Source organism: Acomys russatus, chromosome 14 (genome assembly GCF_903995435.1).
Source record: "Acomys russatus chromosome 14, mAcoRus1.1, whole genome shotgun sequence".
Taxonomy (NCBI): domain Eukaryota; kingdom Metazoa; phylum Chordata; class Mammalia; order Rodentia; family Muridae; genus Acomys; species Acomys russatus.
Genome location: NC_067150.1, coordinates 54062787 through 54078313, shown reverse-complemented (window position 1 = coordinate 54078313; position 15527 = coordinate 54062787). Strand labels below are relative to the sequence as shown.

The window sequence follows — 15527 nt, the reverse complement described above, 5'->3', positions numbered from 1 at the left end:
AACATTGGAGAATTTGTTCTTTCCTTCTGTCAGTTATGTTTTGGGTTGGTGGCAGGAACCTTTAGCCCACTGAGCCATCTTGGTGTTCCCTCCCTTAAATTTTGTTTCTTAACATTGATTTTTATTTATGTGTATGTGCGCACATGCGCACATGTGTGTGTGTGTTCAGCTTGTTTTGAAAACATATGCTTTTTCCTTTTTCTTCAGCATCTTACGGTGTTTACCATTTTAAGCACCAGTAATTTTACCAGTAATTCTAAAAAGGATATATATATATATTTATATAATATTACTGGTAAAATTACTGGTGCTTAAAATGGTAAACACTGTGTGTGTGTGTGTGTGTATTGAGTACATCTAAGAACATATAGAGTGTATTAAGAGAAAGCATGATCAAATTAAAAGATTCTAGCTAATTCAGCCTCATCCAAAAATAAAAATTAAAAGAGAGCTTCTAGTGCTAAAGAGATGGCACAGCAGTTAAGAGCTATACTGCTTTTATAGGTCACCCAAGTCATTTCCCAGCTCTAAGGGATCCAGTGCCCTTTTCCATACTCCCATGTGCACATAGCCACAGACAAACACACACACACACACTTCAAACAATTTGTAAATAATACAGTTTCTTTGAACAGTTAGGCTTTTTAGTAGAAGTTAGCCAGTTTCCAGAAACTAGATCTGGCTTCCGTCTGTCCATCAAGTCCTGATTTCTACTGTCAGGGCTCCCGGCAAAGGACAGCCAGCTAATAGCAGCTTCCATTGTTCTGCTGCTTGTGTTTCTATCCTTGCCTTTTCTCTCTTTGTTGCATCACAGTGATCGGCAGTTCTCCTTATAATCTATTTGTCTGTGGTTTTTGACCTGTTGCTATCTGGCCCTGAGTCTGTCACTTCCCTTAGGTTTCTGTTTGCCTTCTTGCCACTGAACAAGAAACAAGGAAATGATTTGTGAAAAGGGAAAATGCCTTCCTAATATTTTTGGTATTCTTCAGTAAAACAGTCAAACAAGACAGTTTATTTATAGTATATAAGAAAGCATAAGAGCTTGAAGGGAATAATATAAGAAATTGAATGTATTTATTATTAGTAGACTTAAAACCCAGAGCTTTAAAGATGTTGGGTCTCAGGAGAATATAAGTAAATAGTGTGTTTCCTGTTGGATTTTTCAAAATGAAATGATAGCTAACTTGTAAATTTAAGTTAATAGTAGTGTTTTACCCAGCTCTATATAATATATATCTTAGTTCTTTTTCTTATAATAAAATACTCTCTCAAAAATGGAAAGAACAGAAAATAAAAGGCACTTCTGATATAACTTCTTGTTTAGTTTTTACATAAATTTTGATTATATGCTATTAGTAACATTTAGTCTTTGGCTTTATTTAATATTATGACTGAATAATTTGGCCATAGTGAATTTCATGTATTCCCTATAAATATTCCTTTAGTGCCAGCATATTGTATTTGGATTTAACTATTGGTTGTACATTTTTATATGTATCCCTTCAGTTTATCAAGTAAGATCTTATGAGCAATTTGCAAATGTATTGTATAAAGAAGAAAACCAAATACATATACATACATATCAATACATATGAAATGTGTGTGCGCGTGTGTGTGTGTGTGTGTGCGTGAGTGTGTGTGTGTGTGTGTGCGCGTGCGCAGCCCTGGCTGTCCTCAAACTTGCTCTATAGACTAGGCTGTCCTTGAACTCATAGAGATCCAACAGCCTCTGCTTCCTGAGTGCTGGGATTAAAGGCGTGCACCACCATCAGCTGGCTCAGCCATCTCAGTTTTTGTGAACATTTTTCTGTATCTTTAAAAATCTTGGGGCTCAGTAATGGTGTTTGCTGCCAAGCCTGACAGCTTGTGTGCGATCCCCAGAGCCCAGGTAGTGGAAGTAGAGAACCAATTCCTACAAGTTGTCTTCAGACTTCTACCCATGTGCTCTGACACCTACCTACTATATAACATAAGCTAAATGTGTATTTCTAAATTGTCTTTTCCTTTTCTCTTTGTTTGTTTTTGTTTTTTCAAGTTTCTCTGTGTGGCCTTAGCTGTCCTGTAGACCAGGCTGGCCTCAAACTCACAGAGATCCACCTGCCTCTGCCTATGCCTCTGCCTCCCAAGTGCTAAGATTAAAGGCATGTGCCGCCACGCCTGGCTAAATTGTCATTTCTTATAAATGTTCCACTATTTGAGTAATGCTCCACTATTTTTTCTGTTTAGCATTAGGTTTGAGAACAAATGCAATTTGTCTGGTCTACTTTCTTTTCCCCCATTTACTACTTGTATAAATACTTAGAAGATGTAAGTATTTTAAGAGTTGGTTCTTGTTTCTCTTCATTTAAAACATGTTATATTAAGAACAGATTGTTTGTCTAGGTTGTTTATGGAAATCCTAAAGTACTGTACAGACTGTGATGAGATACAGTTTAAAGAAGATGGCTCATGGGCTCCGATGAGATCAAAAAAGGAAGTGCAGGAAGTTACTGCCTCATACAACGGAGTTGATGGTGAGTGGCTTTTCATGAAACCTGTGGTTGCGACTGTGGTACGCCATGGTTTTCAGTATTGAGAATGCGGACTTTTGAAATACTGACCAGTACAAATAGCTCAGTGATTGTTAGGTTATTGATTAAACGGCCACAAATAGCAGGGCTTCTTTTAAATCAATTTTTTTTTTTTTTTTTTTTTTGCCAGCCTTAAGATTTTTCATGGTACTAGATTTCAAAGTATTCTAATGTCACTTTAAAAGCCATCATTTTGAAGAACCTACCCTTTTAAAAGTTTCCATAGTTTTGATGCAGGGTAGTGAGCATACTGTTTTTTCTTTTTTGTTTTGTTCTAATTTTTGAGACAGGGTCTCACTTTGTAGCCTTAGATGGCCTGTAACTCAGAGATCCACTTGCCTCTGCCTCCTGAGTTGCTGGGATTACAGGCGTGCGCTGCCGCCGCCGCCGCCGCCTCCACACCTGGCTGAGGCCTTTTTTTTAATTAGTATTTCCGCCAGAGTTTGGTGGTGCATGCCTTTAATCCCAGCACTGAGGAGGCAGAGGCAGGTGGATCTCTATGAGTTCAAGGCCAGCCTGGTCTACAAAATGAGTCTAAGACAGCCAAGGCTACACAGAGAAACACTGTCTAGAAAAAACAAACAAACAAACAAAAAATTTAGTATTTCCTAGGTATTTTGGATGTTGTATAGATAAACACATAACACACATCCTGCTCTAAACTACTTTTATTCCAAAGTAATTAAAAGTTTGGTTTTTTGTTTGTTTTAAATAAGATCTGTATGTCTGTAACCCTGGCTATCCTGGGACTCAGTATGTAGACCAGATTGGCCTTGAACTCACAGAGGCCTTCTGCCTTCAGAGTACTGGGATAAAGGTGTGGGCCACCACACCTAGCCATTAGATAAAATTAGATTATTCTAATTCAAAATTATTTTTCAAAATAATTCATTAACAACCAGTAATAAGCTGTAGTTTTATCTGGTCTTAGTGGCACTTGCCTTTAATTCCAACACTCAGGGTGGCAGAGGCAGGTCAAGCTCTGTGAGTTTAAGGCCAGCCTGGTCTGCAAAATTGAATTCCAGGACAGCCAAGGCTACACAGAGAAACCCTGTCAAAAGAAGAAGCTGCAATTTTTTTTTTTTTTTTGATTTTTCGAGACAGGGTTTCTCTGTGTAGCCTTGGCCATCCTAGACTCACTTTGTAGACCAGGCTGGCCTCGAACTCACAGCGATCCGCCTGCCTCTGCCTCCCGAGTGCTGGGATTAAAGGCGTGCACCACCACGCCCGGCTCAGAAGCTGCAATTTTAAGTAGAACAGAACCACTGTTACCTCTCCACTCTACTACAATAGAGTTGCTACACTAAACTGATCGTCTAGGGGAACACTAAGAAAAAGAAGAGAACTGACTCAGGTCTTGTGTTTTAATCATTTCCACACAGGATGCTTGAGCTCCACATTGGAGCATCAGGTGACTTCACACAACCAGTCCTCAAATAAAAACAAGAAAGTCGAGGTGATTGACCTAACCATAGACAGTTCATCAGACGAAGAGGAGGAAGAACCCTCTGCCAAGAGGCCTTGTCCTTCTCTGTCTCCTACATCACCACTAAATAATAAAGGGTGAGTGCTGCTAAGACCTTTCCAAAAAACTCTCTTCCAAACGTGCATTTGCAAAGTAGGGTAAAGGCTGCAGATAAGACATTGTGTTTGAATGCACAGTGTAGATTGACTTTGCCAGGGATGCTGCACTGTTGAGGAATTGAAGCACTGTACTGTAAGAGTTTGAATATAGAAATCATCATATCAAGAGACACTCTGGGCCTGGAGAGATGGCTCAGCAATTATGAGTGCTTGGTGCTCTTGGGGAGGACCCAAATTCAGTTCCCAGCACCCACATGGTGGCTCACAACTGCCTATACCTTCAGCTCCATCCAGGGGATCTGATGCCAACTTCTGGCCTCCAAGGATGCATGTGCACCCCCATCATTTTTTAAAAGATGGCTCTGGTATGTACAGTAGTTCTGATATACATAAGGATTACGAGGATTTTGTTTGCACTTAACCAGCCCCCCCCCCCTTTTTTTAAAGACTCATTTGTTTTATGTGTATGTGGAGGACAGAAAACAACATTCAGGAATTGGTTCCTCTACCATGTGCCTTTACCTGCTAAGCAGTCTCACCAGCCCTCATTTAACCAATTTGTGGCTAATATTGTAAATAAAATTACTCTTGGACCAAGTGTGGCAGTATACACCTTTAATCCTAGCGCTGGGGGCAGAGGCAGGTAGATCTCTGTGAGTTCCAGACCAGCCTGGTCTATATATAATGAGACTCTGTCTCAAAAAAAAAAAGGTGGCAGGGGAGAAGCTGGGCACAGTAGCACATGCCTATAATTTCAGCACTTGGAGGGGCAGAGGCAAGCTGATCACTGTGAGTTCAGGCCAGCCTGGTCTACAAAGTGAGTCCAGGACAGCCAAGGCTACACAGAGAAACCCTGTCTCAAAAACCCAAAAATATTAAGAGAGAGAGATTTGGTGGGGGGAGGCTCTTTTCCTGCATCCTCTCCTCACATTTGAGGCATGGTTTTTCTTCCAGGATCTTTACAGTTTTTGTCCAGCTTTAGCCTGGTAGCCATCTTGTTGGAGAGAGTGTCAACACGGGCAGTTAAGCCACTAGCCTTTTCCCACTGCACTTGTTAGGTGTAGATAATACATTTCTTCCCATGGGCTCAGACTGCTCTGCCACTTTGCTGACCTTCATGCGTCCTCACACAGCCCAGATTCCACCCTTTTAGGTGTGTGTGGACAGAACAATGTCTGTCTCAGCTCTTGGGAATGAGGGCACAACCGATCTTCCTCAAGTGCGAGGAGGTGCATTGAAATGCCCTTCACAGTTCCTGCTTGGGTGAGAGGCCACAGAGGATACGGCTTCATCTTGGCCTGCTTGTAGGGTTTAGAACACTGCCTATAAAGAACCTACTAGCTATACGTTAGTGTAAGTAGAGCCCTTACAGGAGAAGGCTGTGCACACCAGGGCATTGAGGCTGACTGAAGACAATGTGGGTTCCCAGGAGAGATCAGCAGTGACTTCAGCTTTCCTTCACAGGAGCCCTGTTTTTGAAGATTTGTTGTCTCTTTCCCAGGAGTCTCCCATCGTGCTGTACCTTGGAGCTGGGATTTGTAGCATATGTTTAAAACTGTCACTCATACGGCCGAGGCAGTAGTACTGTCACCAGTTTGGAGCTAGCCTGTACTAGATGACTTCCTGTCCAAAACAAAAACAAAAAGATTTCAATGTAAAAAGTGTCCTGAGGAACCTAGAGACCCAGAGGGGATGCTTAGGTGACACATAAATCTATGACATGAGGGACAAAAGTCAACCTTGGATTTGGATATCTGTAGGTGGTCCTAGAACCAGCTCCCACAGGTATCAGGAGACAACTATATTGTCATATTTTTGTGCCATAATTGCACAATTAAAAGATACTTTCTAAAACAGGTGTATAAATGCTCAAGAGTTGATTTATGGCTGCCCTCTACTCTTCAGAATAGTCATATATGAACTCTGCAGTATTTTTACTATAATAATATATATTATATATTAAAGAGTTATTTGTTATATATACAGTGCTTGCCTGCATGTATGCCTGTAGGCCAGAAGAGGGCACCAGATCTCATTGTAGATTGTTATGAGCCACCCTGTGGTTGCTGGGAATTGAACTCAGGATTAGAAGAACAGCCAGTGCTCTTAACTTCTGAGCCATCTCTCTCTCTCTCTCTCTCTCTCTCTCTCTCTCTCTCTCTCTCTCTCTCTCTCTCTCTCTCTCTCTCTCTCTCTCTCTCTGTGTGTGTGTGTGTGTAATATTTTTTTTTAATCAAGAAAACTTGGGAGTCTTTAGAGACCTAATATTTCTTCTTTTCATATTTACTTTATACTTCCTCTCAGAATAGCTGTTTATTATGTTTAGAATATTATATTAGTTGTATTAACTATATCCCTGCATTTGCCCATGGTGAATTGAGCCTAGATACAGCTCTGCAAGTTCCAGACCTTTCTCTATGGATATGTAGATTAAACATGGATGTCTCCAGCATATTTAGAAGAATGCCTGCGTATGCAGCACTGTGGCTATTCACAGTAGCTAGAACCTGAGCCTGACAGATTGTTTGCTGCTGTGCATTGTATCTTGGAAGTACACTTGAGAGCAGTCACAGAATTGAAAGACAAGATCCATATCTAGAAGGGTCAAGCACTAAGTAACATCTTACTGAGTGTTCCCCTCACCCAGAAGTTCCATACTGTTTTCCAGACTAGGATGTATGTGAAGATAAGCAATCAACTGCTGTTTCCTGTCACAATTTCCTGAACATAGACAAGGAATCAGCTAAGGAACATGGCATTTGCGTTTCCATTGGATGAAACACTTCTGTGTAGCACTTTTGACTGTCGTATGCTTATTCTGTTCCTGGAAATTTAACCTTGGTGTCTTTTCAAGTTCTCTGTACCATTGAAATTGTACCCCCACCTGCAAATACTTCACAAAGAGTATTAGAAGCAAAAGATCGGGCTGGGGTGTGGTTCATTGGCTAAAGTACTGGTTATACACACTTGATAACCTGAATTCAAACCCCTAGATCCCATGTAAGGCCAGATACAGTAGCAGGCATGCCTGATTCCAATGCTACTGCATCAAGAACGGAGACAGAGACAGGAGAAGCCCTGGAAACTCATAAGGCAGCTGGCCCACACATCAGGGTCCAATGAGGGACAGACAAAGACTGACCCGGGAGCTTGTTCTCTGTCCTCCATGCGATCCATGTAACACCCACGCCCTTACAGTAGTGCACAGACACACCACACATGTGTACATTCAAAGTGAAAGATGTCTTTATTCTTTCCTTTCTCGTTGCATTCTTTTCCTCTGTGCCTGTTAGCCTTACACGGGTGGGGTCCCGTGCAGTGATGCATAAACCTTCCTAGGACTATCAGAACTCTTTTTCAAAATCCTTTATTTCTTTCTTCATCCTTTGGGGGAGGGTTCCCTTTTTCTTTTCTTTTTGTTGTTGTTGTTTTGTTTGTTTTTCTGAGCTAGGATTTCTCAGTGTAGCCTTGGCTATCCTGGAACTTGCTCCAGGGTGGCCAACTCAAAGCAATCCACCTGCTTCTGCCTCCCTGAGTGCTGGGATTAACGACGGGCCACCACCTGGTATCCTCCTTTTTTCTTCTTCTTCTTCTTCTTCTTCTTTTTTCTTTTTTGGTTTTTCGAGACAGGGTTTTTCTGTGTAGCCTTCACTATGCTGGACTCAATTTGTAGACCAGGCTGGCCTCAAACTCACATCGATCTGCCTGCCTCTGCCTCCCGAGTGCTGGGATTAAAGGCGTGCGCCACCACTTCCCGGCATTCTTTTTTTTCTTAAAGGAAATAAGGAGAAAGGTTTGACCTCTAGCTAATGAAACATGGCAGTGTTTTTCTGGAGTTCCTTTGTTTCCTTTCCAGTTCTACCACTCTCCCTTTAAAACCTCTGTCTCCTTTTCACATCAGGACATATTGCTGCCTTCTCTCGCTGCTTTTATTGGCTTCAACAGCACTATTATTTGAACTGTACTGATAGCCAAGCTAGACATTGGGTACACCAAAGTCACTGCCCAAAGTTTACTCTAAGTCTGCTTTCTCCTCAATGCTCATTTGCTGCATTCCCCTAGTTCTATTTGTGTTGTCCTTATCAGGGTTCCTGTCACTGCAGTGAATCACCATGACAAAAAAAGCAGGATGGGAAGGAAAGGGTTTATTTGGCTTACACTTCCATGTCACTGTTCATCATCGAAGGGAGTCAAGACAGGAACTCAAACAGGGCAGGAACCTGGAGGCAGGAGCTGATTTAGAGGCCATGGAGGGGCGCTGCTTTCTGGCTTGCTCATCCTGCTTTTTTCTAAAACCCAAGACCACTAGTCCAGGGGTGGTACCACCCACGATGGGCTAAGCTCTCCCACACCAGTCACTAATTGAGAAGATGCCCTACAGGCTTGCCTACAGCAGGGTCCTTTCCTAACTGAAGTTCTCTCCTCTAATTGATGGTGTTAGCTTGTGTCAAGTAGGCATGAAACTATCTAACACAAGGCTTTCCCTAGAATTCTCACCACCTACCCCTTCAGGACCTGCTTGGAAAGGACCGCAGTTTCCTTTGTTGTGGGTACCTTTCACTCGTGTCCTGTTATAGTGACCCAGCTATGGATTGCTCCTACAGTGTCAACATGGAGGATAGCCATCTAAGGACTCCATGATGCTACCATCACATCTCTCTGATTCTCCTTATAGCCTCTGCAAATGCTACTACATACCAAAGCTATTTCTTACTATTTGCTTTGCTTTTGTTTGTTTGGTTTTGTTGTTGTTTTGAATTTCTTTATCATAAAATGTAGGACTCCTGAGATAGCTTCATTTGCTAAACTGTTAAAAAGTAACCATTAAATTTTCGGAACATTTCTTTTCCTACAGCATTTTAAGTCTTCCTCATCAAGCATCACCTGTGTCCCGCACCCCCAGCCTTCCTGCTGTAGATACAAGCTACATCAACACTTCCCTCATCCAGGACTACAGGCATCCTTTCCACATGACCCCCATGCCTTACGACTTACAAGGTGAGTTCCTGGTCCTTCGCTGCTGTCACAGGTTAAGGAATGCCTTCACTCTGTGTAGCTGCAGTCTGGGGATGGGAGTATAAGGAAGAAGTGGATGTAGGGGAAACAGAGCTTGGATCCCAGGAAAAATGGCCTGGTTCTTGGTGCACCTTTCTCAGCAACCAGAACTCACGACTGCCAGGCTATTGAAGCAGTCAGTGGTCATGAGGTGTTGTGAGCTTCCCAGTAGTCTGTAGGCTCTTGGGATAATTCCTGTATGTGGCCTTTAGTTTGATGGGGTTGAATGTTGAGGTTTGCTCTTTGATTGTGGCTAAAATGTGACAGATACTGTGTGTGAGACTTGACCTTGTTGTGTGGCCCCGATGTTAGCCCAGAGCTCCCCATATAGTAGACCAGACTGGCCTCAGCTGTGCTGTCACCCTCTGCCTCTGCCTCTGAAGAACTAGAGCTTTAAACACACCATAGTGTGGAGGTGCTGCGTGCCATGCCACATGTGGAGCTCAGAGGACAGCCTGCAGAAATTCAGTCTCCTTCCACCATGTGGATTCACACTCAGGTCATCAACTTTGGTGACAAGCACCTATACCAAGTGAGACACCTCACCAGTTGTCTTATAGTGATGAATTGAGACAATTTGAATTTTTAAATTTGTTGCTTTTGAACCTTATCCTGTTAACCCCCTCCCTCCCTCCTCCTTCCTTCCTTCCTCCTTTCTTTTCTTTTTTCAAGATGGTCTTTCTATGTAGTCCTGATTGGCCTCAAAAAGAATTTCAACTCTAGGTGTATCTTTATAATTTAGTGGCTGATGGACTAGTCATTTCACTTCCCAGAGGTTAGTTACTCACAGCAGTTCCCTAGACAGCTTTCTTTATCTATTTCCACACCTGTATCACTATTGAGATACATTGTGTAGGCCCTCATATTAGTCTCTTGTGGTGTGGATAGGAGTGGTTGCCAGAATATTGTATTGCTTATGTACCTCAAGGTTAGACATCAGCATGAAGCCATTGGATTTCTTGCTCTTTGTTATGTCAGGGATGTAAACCATTATATAAGTTAGGGTCTGCCTGTAGCCATGAATCAGGGCCAGGCTTTCTGTGAGACTTATTTTTAAAGACAGCATCTCCTGCTTCTTTAAAGACAGGATCCACTGCTTCTGCCTCCTAAATGCAGGATTAAAGGCATATGCTGCTATGGTTGGCCATACAGACATCCTTGGCCTTTAATCTGCTCTAGACATTGAGAAGTGAACACTTTGAGAAGGAGAATTAAAAGTTTTGCTACAACTTGTGTGACCTCTTAAAATTTCACCTATAAAATCAAAGCAAAAGCAAAGGCGCTGTGGAGTAGAGTAGATTGGAAGGTTGCAGAAGGGCTGAGTACGTAGCTCAGTGTGTAGTGTGCACATGAAGCAATGGCTGTGATCCCCAGGACTAGATAACTAAACATGATAATGTGCGCCTGCAATCCCAGCCCTCAAGAGGCGAAGGCATGATTAAGAAGTTCAAGTCACCTCAGTCTATGGCCTGCCTGCACCACTTGAGATGTCATCTAAATAGACAGACTGACAGACAGATAGGCAGATAAGTAGATGGTTATTATTAGGAATAAGTAAGAGCAAGGTATTTGTTCCCAAAACTTGGGCTTTATCCTTAATAGTCTACAGATGGAAACGCCATCGAATATCCAGCTTACTTTTCATGGTTTGGTTTTGTTCTTTGTTTTGGGGGGGGAGTTTTTTGTTTTGCTTTTTGTTTTTATTGTTTGAGACAGTCACCTTAGCTGGCCTGGTAAGTAGACCAGGCTAGCCTCTAACTAAGAGATCTGTCTCCTTCAAGTGCTGAGATTAAAGGTATGCACCACCACGGTCCAGCATTCCTGTGTTTAAATGGGAATACAGAGGGTATAGGGTGTAAGACTGAAGTGCTGGATGTTTAGAAAGGTTTGCTTTCCTTTTTTGTGGTTTGTTTGTTTGTTTGTTTGTTTTTCCTCTGAGCTATTTATTTTTTCTTTCCACAGGTTTAGATTTCTTTCCTTTCTTATCAGGAGACAATCAGGTATGTTAATGTGAAAACAATCCACTCCTTTAATTGTATATTTAAATATCTAAAAACTTAATACATAGCTAGGAGAAAGAACACACTTCCTTAGATGATGGAGTGCACATGCCAGTGTTGCTCTGGCTGTAAGAGTAAATAAAAGCCATCATCCATCAGCACCCTCCACCCCAGTGAAGGCTAATGGCAGGGTCTGCCTGTTGGTTTCTCAGTACTGTTATATCAAGACACAGGCAGTGAGCCAGGTGACAGATAGAGTTCAGTCTAGGCCACATGTGTGAGAGTGACCTATTGCCCAGGACATGGTACCTGCTATAGCCTGTGGCACTACTGCATTGCCAGTGGTATGCTTGATACATACAGCTATGTTTAGTCTGTGAGTACTAGACAGTAAAGCAAATGACTGTTGGTTTTCAGTTATATAGTATGCTGTGCTTCCTCGCACTGTGTTTACTGCAGCTCTAATTGCTTCATCTTCTCCCATGCTTGACTCAGGCTCCATGTTGCTTTATTCATCTCAGACCCTAAATGTACAAAATCAGTTGCTAAAAGGCCATAACTAGTGACCTGGAAACAAAATTAAAAGTGGTCATGGAGTATGGAAGGAGAAAGTCAGTGGTTATTACTCACCAGTCAGGCTGTCCCATTGCACCAGAGCTACAGACTTGAAGAGCAAGACAAAGAGGCATAAGTCTCATTGGAAACAGTAAGACAATCATGGATTGAGAAGGGTCTGCTTCAGCCATAGAGAAGTGACTAAGGACATGGACTAAGGACCAGACACAGAAGTACGTCCCTTTTGGTACTGTGACTGTCAGCTGCCAATGCCATAGCCCAGCCGCTCTCCAGGACGCCCTCCTGAGTTCTACGCCAGCAGCTGGATCACTGGAGAGGAGCAGACTTTGCAAGTTGCTGTGGCTTAGTGACGGTGCTCAAGTACATCCTCCTTTGTTCCAGTGTCAACAGTGCTGTTCTTCTTCCAACCTGGAGAATAAAACCAGATTTTTTTTTTTTTTCTTGAGGATTTCATTCATGAAAATACTGTATTTTACATTATTTCCACCCATCCCTTTCCCTCTTTCAGCTTCCCCCATGGCCCCTTTCTGTTCCGGATATACATTTTTTATTTTTTATTACTATTTTGTACCATGATATGATGTGTGTTGGTGAGACACAGCACAAGTTTGGAAGTCAAAGGGCAGCAGACAGCAGCTGTATGGAGTCAGTCCTTTCCACCTCTGAATTCGTTCCAGACATTTGGGCTACACAGCAAGCACTTTCACCTGATGAGCCATCTTACTGGTAGATCAAGGAGATGTAGCAGCCATTGGGGTGCACTGAGTAGGACCTTTGTCCAAGCTGCTGCTGAAATGGGGACGCTGAGGAGACATGCCTGTGACTGTGGATGGACAGCAGCACCGGGCCTGTTCCATTGCCTTGTGTGTTGTGTAGGCTTGGACTGCGATAACTGAGAGCTGACAACATCTGGAGAAGGCACTGCAGAGATTGCTACTGATTGCAAAGGAGCTGCCAAAGGTGAGGCAGTTGCAAAGCAAGGCTGTAGTTGTGGTGGCAAGTAACTGCAAGATGGCGTGTGTGACACTGAAGAGACCCCAGAGAGGTTCCTGAGGAAACTGGTATGGAAGCCTTGGAGCTGAAAAGTAAGCAAGAGGAACAAGAACTCCCAGGGAAAGAATGAGTCCCCAAGAAGTTTCAAAAAGGAGTTAGCGGGAGCTTCACAGACATCAGCAGCCCCTTCAGATACTTGAGAGCATGAACATCAGAGGCAGGAGTGGATGTGGCGACTGCTCACAAGCGCATCTCAGATGGACAGGACAAGCCAAGCCAAGCAAAAGCACCACAGCGTGTTCCTGAAGAATGACACCTACTCAGAATGAACCCTAGTGGGCCTCAGGGATCCGGAAGCAGGCCTTGTTCTGCCCTAAAAACCTTTTAGGAAACAAAATATGCCTAGTGGACAGTGATACTAACCCCTGGCCTATATAGACCTGAGGGTAGGGGAGAGAGTAAGAGAGAGAGAGAGTACATATTTATATATATTTGCCTTACTTTTTAGCAAAAAAATATCATTAGTTTTTATAGGATGTAGGTATGAAGAAAGAAAATGTTTTGCACAGCCATATGGTGTATTCATGTTTTAAGTGTTACAAAGGATAAAGTAGTCAGAGGTTAAAGATCTGTAGGCAGTCAATGGTTAGTCAGACATATTCTTCAGTGGTGGAGCCACTGGCAAGTCGTCTGTGCTCTGTAAACACTAAGTAAACTCATTGGGAACACACACTGGAAGGAGATCAGCTAGAGGGAGGGGATCAGGAGAAAGTAGTAGAGGGTAGTTATGATCAAAAGACAGAGACGTGAAAGTGTTATAATGAAACCTATTCTTGTGGATAATTAATACCTTACAAAAGGTTTTAAAGCAAAGCCAAATTGTTATGTGACTGTGGTTAATTAAAGAAAAAGTAAGCTTTGGGATTTAAAAAAAAAAAATGTAGACTAGCTTAAGCATAGAGTGCTGGTGGAGCCCACGGTAGTACACAGTGTGTCCTCAGCCTTCCAGCCACTCAGCGCAGTCCCTGACCCAGCGAGACTTGCAGCCCCACACACCCTGCTCAGGAAGTGCTGCACACAAACATGACATCCATCGCTTGTTTTATACAGCAAGTTCTTCCTGCCCTTTCCAGTTCAAGAGTGCTTGTGTGCACAAACACTGTGCCCAGTGCCTGTAGTGCTGAGAACACAGACAGGCTGCACAGAGCCCATAGCCTGGGCACACTTGCTGCTGAGCATCTGTGATGCAGGTCTCAGGCTGAACTTGCAAGTGGGAATCCGGGGTGTATCTTTAGAGGGGCAGCTGTTTTCCTTCCTACTAGTAACTTCTGAACACCTCAGAAATAGAGTTTTCAGAACTGCACACAAGACAAACCAAAACACTGGCGCACACAATCAAAAATGTTATTCCAGTTTCGGATACCATGCCAAAGTGCTCTCATCATCAGTGACCAGTCATTTCACTGCAGAGTGTGTTGTCACTTGAGGAGCCAGGTACTTGGGACATGCTAACCTGGGCCTAGGTCTGCTGAGAAGAGTACACAGAGGTACATCTGATTATTTAACAGAGTGTTTTGTCTCTGGTCCCTCCTAGCATTACAACACGTCCCTGCTTGCTGCAGCGGCAGCAGCGGTCTCAGATGACCAGGACCTCCTGCACTCCTCTCGATTTTTTCCGTATACCTCCTCGCAGATGTTTCTCGATCAGCTAAGTGCGGGAGGAAGCACTTCTCTGCCAGCTACCAATGGAAGCAGTAGTGGCAGCAATAGCAGCCTTGTGTCTTCCAACAGTCTAAGGGAGAGCCATGGCCATGGCGTGGCCAGCAGGAGCAGCGCGGACACAGCATCCATCTTTGGCATCATACCAGACATTATCTCGTTGGACTGACGCCCTCGCCCTGCTGCTCCCACCCCGCCCCACGTTAACTGACTTGGCAGGAGAGCACTGTGCTCTGTTTTACCTTATCCTGTTTAGAAAAGTACACAAGCGTGGTTTTTTTTTTTTCCTTTTTTTAGGGAAAAAAATTAAAAGAAATGTACAGAGAACAAAACTATATTTTCAGTTTTACTTTTGTATATAAATCTAAGACTGCCTGATAAAACACTTGTTTAAAAAAAAAAAGAGGAAAGAAAAGAAAAAACAAGCACCCACAAACCTCCTTCGGTTCATTTTTTTCTGGATTCTGAAGACTTTTCACCATTTGTCCTATGGTTTGGGTTTTATTTCACTTCAATGGCATTATCTTACTTGCAATAACAGAAACAATTGCATGTACGAAGTTTTAAATTGTGGGCTTTGTTGTGGGGAGGGGGTTGGGATAGTTTTGATTTCCATTTTTTAAAAGCAACAGACTTGGATTCTGTTTGTGTGTGTGTGGATTTTACCAGCCTTAAGTTATGATTCTCACCTGTCCCGCTGCATTCCTTAGTTTTCAGGACAGATCTGTGGGTGGGTGTGTCTGCTGTGTGCCTGTGTGTATTGTTCTGTCATCACTGTTCCTCCCCTTCTGACTTTGCATTTAGTTACTATCAGTTGCCTGCTTCTTTCAAAGTGCTTCAGAGGTCTTGAACTCTCCTGTGAGCATCTTTCTCTGCTTTCCCAGATGCATGTTCTCCATACAGGTTCTCTCTGATCTGCTGTCTACCCCGTAAGAGTGTTTCCCGGAAGTGCTAGAACAAAAGCTGCCTGCAGACACAGTCAGTGGGCGGGCTGGGGAGTGACGGTACACTTGTGCTGGTTTGAAATCTG

The 15527-nt window shown here is 43.0% G+C and overlaps 1 protein-coding gene across 1 annotated transcript in view; it reads left to right on the top strand.

Annotated features, from left to right (window-relative positions):
- The window catches only part of Pias1 (protein inhibitor of activated STAT 1), a 111992-nt gene extending 96533 nt beyond the window's left edge, over positions 1 to 15459 (top strand). The window contains exons 10-14 of the mRNA XM_051156628.1: positions 2383 to 2513; positions 3953 to 4133; positions 9010 to 9152; positions 11172 to 11209; positions 14373 to 15459. Coding sequence (XP_051012585.1) covers positions 2383 to 2513; positions 3953 to 4133; positions 9010 to 9152; positions 11172 to 11209; positions 14373 to 14666 — 787 coding nt within the window. The 3' untranslated portion in view covers positions 14667 to 15459. The remainder of the gene's footprint in view (positions 1 to 2382; positions 2514 to 3952; positions 4134 to 9009; positions 9153 to 11171; positions 11210 to 14372) is intronic.
- The last annotated feature ends 68 nt before the right edge of the window (positions 15460 to 15527 follow it).